At 46.4% G+C, this 6000-nt stretch overlaps 1 protein-coding gene across 4 annotated transcripts; it reads left to right on the forward strand.

Annotated features, from left to right (window-relative positions):
* Positions 1-2080: 2080 nt before the first annotated feature.
* RBM3 (RNA binding motif protein 3) lies at positions 2081-5644 on the forward strand. Of its 4 annotated transcripts, none has more exons than XM_019714292.2 (7): positions 2081-2227; positions 2798-2918; positions 3185-3291; positions 3928-4033; positions 4128-4221; positions 4658-4740; positions 5058-5644. In XM_019714292.2, exons 2-6 carry the CDS (start codon positions 2816-2818, stop codon positions 4713-4715), a joined length of 468 nt encoding a protein of 155 aa, XP_019569851.2. In that variant the 5' UTR covers positions 2081-2227; positions 2798-2815; the 3' UTR covers positions 4716-4740; positions 5058-5644. The 4 variants fall into 4 exon arrangements, with proteins under 4 accessions (XP_019569851.2, XP_019569853.2, XP_019569852.2 ...); XM_019714294.2 differs by having other exon boundaries at positions 2098-2227; positions 4661-4740; XM_019714293.2 differs by having other exon boundaries at positions 2098-2227; positions 4658-4736; positions 5058-5273.
* The last annotated feature ends 356 nt before the right edge of the window (positions 5645-6000 follow it).

Below are 6000 nucleotides of genomic sequence, written 5' to 3' on the forward strand. Positions count from 1 at the left end.
TTTATTACACTATGAATATTACTTACAGTTAATAACACAAATGTCAGAATGGGAGAGGGTAGCTGCAATTTGCAACATCCAAGGGATTCATAATTAGACTATGTAAGGGGCCCCTGAAAATCAATAAGAAGAGGAATATGGGAATTGGCCTAATAGGAATACGGATTTGTACAAGCAATTTACATGAGAAAACCCAACATTGAACACGCACATGAAAAGTACTCAAAAATCATCATTAATCACTTAAAATACAAATTAAAGAACTAATGAAATATGACTTCCCCAGTTAGACTGGAAATTTTTAGCAAGCTGGATAATGCTAAGTGTTGGCAGAGACAGGCATGTAGGCACATTGCTCCACCCATTCCAGATAACAATCTGGCACTGCTTACAGAAATTAAGTATGTACATCCCCTACCCAGCAATTCTTCTCTGAGTATACATCCTATAGAAATTTTCACACTGGCCCATAAGGGAGCATTTACAAGGCATTTATTGAAATGGGGTGTTGGAGGCAGCCCAGTGTTCCCTGCTGGGAGCACCTAGGGGTAAAGCAATACATTGGATGTACACATTGAAGTTTATTGCAACCATTAGAAGCAACAGACAGATGAGATGTACCCGTAACAATACAGATGAATCTTAAAATCAATGCTGATGGGGGGGGGACTAAAAAATAGAACGACACTACCATTTACTTTAACAGCATAGGCAAAAATGTAGATTTTTATATGAAATCACACAAAAAGATACACATTAAACCCAATAAAATAGTTAACTGTGGGAGGAAGGGAATTATAGTTGGGTGCAGGAATAAAAAAGAATAAATAAAATGAGGGGCTTTGCATGGACCAACAATGACGATGTGTTACGAACTGTGGAGATCAGAGGTCAGACACTTGGAGAGGCAAACAACTACCTCTTTTTCGCATGGGATTCAGATTCTCCGAGGGCTATCTAAGACCAGTATGTATGTGGACAATGTGAAATCTGTTCACGTCCATCTTGCGCATACGTAGGAGGTCTGAATACAGCAAAAGCCAGACAAGTTCATTATGCATACGATACTATACTCAGAAAGTTAACAAAGCTAGTCTGTGTTTGGAGGGCGGACCCTTAGACGGCTGGACGAGTCCATTCTCTGGATAAGAAATTTAGAGTACCTGAGGGCAAACTAAGCCATTCGTTCTGGATGGGGAGCTCAGAAATGAAGTCGGTTAAATCCATTTAAATCCATTCATTGCAAAGGTAGCTCGGACACTCTGAAGGCTGGACAAGACCAAATTTGGGTAGTGGGCTCAGACACATCTTGCTTTGGATAAGTGCACTGTGTATTATGGAAGTCCTTTTTGTGGATCAAGGGCTTAGCAACTCTGAGGAACAGCAAAAATCATTGCGTGGATTGGGATTTACTTCCTCTAAAGATTGGAGCGTCCTGTTTTGTAAAAGGCACCTCAGGCAGTGTACTGACAGAGAAATCAAAAGGCTGGATTCTTCAGGAGGTTGTCAGATAAGACTGAAGTCTGAAGTCACAAATGAGAAAGAATAATGCCAGGGAAAAGGGTCCCATGACAGGCGGCTAGGTGTTCGACACAGAGTAAAACAAAAAACTAGGGGTCAGGAACAGACCCTGAGAAAACGTAGACCCGATGTTAGGGACTGTGAAGGGTGATGACATCGGGGACGGGGGGAGGGGTATAAAACATAGGGCCCTAAAGGGATAAGAGGTTAGAGGACTCGAAAGTGAAGGAGGTTATCATTATCGGAGGGCGGTAATTATGTCGTCCGGACCCTACAGGAACATGACTGAGATGGCGAGAAACACATCGGAACCAATGGGGGAAATGACGTCAAGGAAGTGAGGACAAGGACGGAAAGTGGTGTGAGAGCGAAAAGGTTCATGCGCATAAGGGATGAAAACAGCTTGGGCCAGAGGAGGCAAAGAAGAGAAAATAGAGAACAGAAAATAGTCCCTCTGACGTCAGAGCGCACCGACCACACAAAGCTCCCCCCATTTCCGGAAGCGCGCTGAACGCTTCGCTCCCTTTGCTCCGCCATCCCTTCTCCCCACCAATGAGCGCGCACGCAATCCGGCGCGCGCGGGGGACGTTCAGTGACGTATACAGGCTACGTATGCTTTATTAAGCGTCTTCCCGCGCGGCACCCTTCTCAGTTGCTCTGCTCCTTGGTGGTTGCTGTGCCTTCTGTCCTTCTACTTAAATTCCAGGTAAGCGGCGTTTGTCTTGAGCGGCCGCTCCTCGCCTCACTGGTGTGCGCCCCGCCGGCCCAGAGCGAGGCGCACAAGTGGGGCGAGTAGCGGTTCGGACACGTAGGCTTGGGCTTCTCCGGGCGGGCGGGTCCCGTGCTCGGAGGTCAAATTTTGGGGTTGGTGGGAGGCTGGCGCGCGATATCCATGTGCGAAGAGTGCCGGGAGGGGATGGCAGCATTGGCGGCGGGAGTGACCATGCTATGGCCGAGACTTGCGGCCTCCCTTTTCCCACGTGACCGCCGCCATCTTGTTCTGCGGGCACAGAGGGAACGCAAGGGTGTTTCGGGCCTGCGCGTCGGCACAAAATGACGGGCGTGGTGGCAGAGGATGTTGTGGGCATGCGCTAAGGCGGCCCCCAAATGGCTACCTCGCTGAGCTGGCCCGGCAGATTTCCATCTTTTCGGCCTGCTTTCTCGGTCTTCCCTTAGTTACTCCTTATTTTGTTCTTCGTGTCTATTTTCTGTAATCTTCCTCTTTTCTCTCTTATCCGATCTCTTTGTCCCATTCTTCTCCATATTCTGCCCACAGGACTCTCAATTCACTGCCATGTCCTCTGAAGAAGGGAAGCTCTTCGTTGGAGGGCTCAATTTCAACACTGATGAGCAGGCTCTGGAAGATCACTTCAGCAGCTTCGGCCCTATTTCTGAGGGTGAGACGTGGCCAGACCCATCCATGGGGGGGGTGGGTGAGAGGAAGTTCCAGAGCTCTTGCATTTCAACAAACTCGGAGCGAAAGGTCAGGGCCCCAGGCCTTCACGTACTTCTTTCCTTGCCTTGTTCCTAGGCTAGAGGTGCATAGGTTTAGGCATCGGAGAATCTGATAATTTTCAAGGGAGGATTGGTGAAAGGGGTTCGTTCTGTACTTGACACTCCTTGTTACTTTACCTCTTACCTGTTTTCTCTCTCCCTTCCCCAGTGGTCGTGGTCAAGGACCGGGAGACTCAGCGATCCCGGGGTTTTGGCTTCATCACCTTCACCAATCCAGAACATGCCTCAGATGCCATGAGAGCCATGAATGGAGAGGTGAGGCCTTCTACCTGCATAGGGGCCCTGCCCCCATCTGCCACTTCCACCATTCTTTCTGTTTTTCCCTCTGTATGCTAGAGGCAGCGCGGCCACCAAACCCCACAGTGCCCACTCACAGGAGCTTGACTGCCTTCTATTCTAGGGGGTGGAGGGCAGCGGCAGACAGCCGGGCTGCCTGGGAGGCGACGACTGGTCCTGCATGAGGCCGAGAAGCCACCCGTGGATGGTTGACCTGCCCTGGGCTTAGGTAGTAGAGTCTGCAGACCTGTGGGCCTGGCCCGGAGAGGACCTCGTGAGTCTTCTGGGATGGACTCTGAAGCCTCAAACCAAGAGAGGTGTCTATCTAGCCCTAATAGGCGGGCAGCTTAGAGGAGTGGGGAGGAGAACTCACCTGAGTTCAGTCAAGATGTAAGTAGTAGCAGGGGAACACGGTGGATTCAGGTCATTTTGTGGGATTCTGTAGCTCTGATAAGGCCATTCTGGTCAAAGGAGCTTGTTCTGGAACATGGCACCCAGAACCTGGTGCCCAGCAAGAGTTTCTGGGCTCTTCTGCCCGCCTGCCCTACCCACTCTTCCCTCACCACTGCCCTGCGTGACTACCAACCCATCCTCTTTGTGTCTCCCCACACCTAGTCTCTGGATGGTCGCCAGATCCGTGTGGACCACGCAGGCAAATCTGCCCGGGGAACCAGAGGGGGTGCCTTTGGGGCGCATGGGCGTGGCCGCAGCTACTCTAGAGGTAAATACAGTGGTAAATTTGGTCACAGGGTGTGAAGGAGAGCCACCTGTTAGCAGCCTATGTGGACAATTGAAATGTTTCTTATCTGCTGTAGGTGGTGGGGACCAGGGCTATGGGAGTGGCAGGTATGACAATCGACCTGGAGGATATGGATATGGATATGGACGGTCCAGAGACTATGGCGGCAGGTGGGTATCCAAGGTGTTGGGATCCCCTGGCAGTCCTGCTTTTCTCCTTAAGAGTTGGACTGCTTGGGTGTTCATAAATATCTTACTTACCATGGTGTTACTATTGTTTGCTTTTACAAGTTTAAACAAAACTAAAAGTAGGAAACAGTGTTTTGAGTTATGTGTAATGCATTAATAAATTGAAAGATCGTGTAATTGCAGTATACAGTACATGTATTTATTGTACTCTTAGGTCTATTCTATTAACATTTAATATGATTTGATTTGCTGTGTGTAAATTACATACCACATAATTGTGATTTTTACATGATATATGCTTAATATATTATACGTTTAAATTAATAACAAAATTTGATATGACACTTAAATATATGGTTTTTAATATCGGGGGGGGGGTCTGATAGCATTTCTGTAACATGACTTTGCTTTTTCCCAGAAGCCAGGGTGGTTATGACCGCTACTCAGGAAATTACAGAGACAATTATGACAACTGAGATATGAGGCATGCACCTAATGTAGGTGAGGCTTGTATATTGCCACTGAACAGATCTCTGTCCACCAGCCCTGTCATTTCTCTCACCTTTCCATCGCCCTGCACATACCTCACCTGGCCCACCTGACACCATTCCTTGGCCTCTCTTGCTCTCTGGTGCTGGGTCAGGGCTGGTTGGCCGGGTAGTGGGGGGGTCTGAAAACGTGTCTCCCCTGTAATTTTCTGGCCATGGAGGAGATGAGGGGCTGTCCTTGTCAAGCCCTCAGTAACCTTACTTCAGGAGGTGAGCGTGTCAGCCTGTTCTTCCTGACATCACAATTCTCCCCATTCTTATTGTTCTCAGATACACAAGGAATAAAACTTCTGATCCAGGATCGTCCTTCCAAATGGCTGTATTTATAAAGATTTTTGGAGCTGCACTGAAACATCTGTTTTAGTATATTGACTTCTATTTTTGAATTGAGCTCCCAAGGTAGCTTGTTAAAAGACCTTTTAGAAAGCTCCGTGTGTTTTTAAAAGTTTTTTTTTCCTCCCATTTAAAGACAAATTCTGGAACATTTATAGAGTTTGGGTATTTGTCCTTTGACCAGTTTTTTAGTTTGGGCTCTCAGGATTGGTTCTGGCAAAAAAAATGGCCAGACTGATTTTTATTTTCAGAAATTACGTGTATCTAGGGGCATTAAAAACCCATATACAATGTTTATCATAGTTAGGAAGAAGCAATTTCCAAATGTAACTACAAGAAACCAATGTGATAACTTAGCGGTGTTTTTTTACTGAGGATCACCACACTGATTATGTAGAAGTTTCTTAAAAATATTTGTGAATGTCCATTTTTTTTAATACTGGAAGAAAAAATATTCTGTTGTGTCTCGTAGCGTTTAGGATGTTCTTCATGGAGCAGATTAAAAAGATGAAACCTGAAAACAATCGATACTGATAATGCTTTTTCTTATTCTACCTAGTTTATAAATTGGAAATAGAGTAAGAGTGGAAGGGAGACTCTTGAAAAAAATAGTTAGGGGTTGGGCATAGACTGCCAAAAGGATAGAGACTTTGAGTTTAAAGTTTGGTCAGTTTGGGACTGGTTTGTGTGTGTGTATACAGGTATACTTCAGGTACTGTGGGTTCAGTTCCAGACCATAATAGTGATAGAGTAAGTCTTTGCAAAAAAGCAAATCACCATATTTTTGATGGTGAAAGTCTTTGCCTTCAATTTATAAAACATGTCTATGAAGTGCAATAAAGTGAGGTATGCCTGTATGTTAAACCTTGAGGTGGGGTGG

The sequence above is a fragment of the Rhinolophus sinicus genome, chromosome X (assembly GCF_036562045.2).
Source record: "Rhinolophus sinicus isolate RSC01 chromosome X, ASM3656204v1, whole genome shotgun sequence".
NCBI lineage: Eukaryota > Metazoa > Chordata > Mammalia > Chiroptera > Rhinolophidae > Rhinolophus > Rhinolophus sinicus.

Bases quoted from the DNA above. Each gene is read 5' to 3' on its own strand.
- RBM3 (XM_019714292.2), top strand. From the start codon at position 2,816: ATGTCCTCTGAAGAAGGGAAGCTCTTCGTTGGAGGGCTCAATTTCAAC. The intron at 3,292-3,927 runs GTGAGGCCTTCT...CCCCACACCTAG, and splicing joins TGAGAGCCATGAATGGAGAG to TCTCTGGATGGTCGCCAGAT. The intron at 4,222-4,657 runs GTGGGTATCCAA...GCTTTTTCCCAG, and splicing joins TCCAGAGACTATGGCGGCAG to AAGCCAGGGTGGTTATGACC.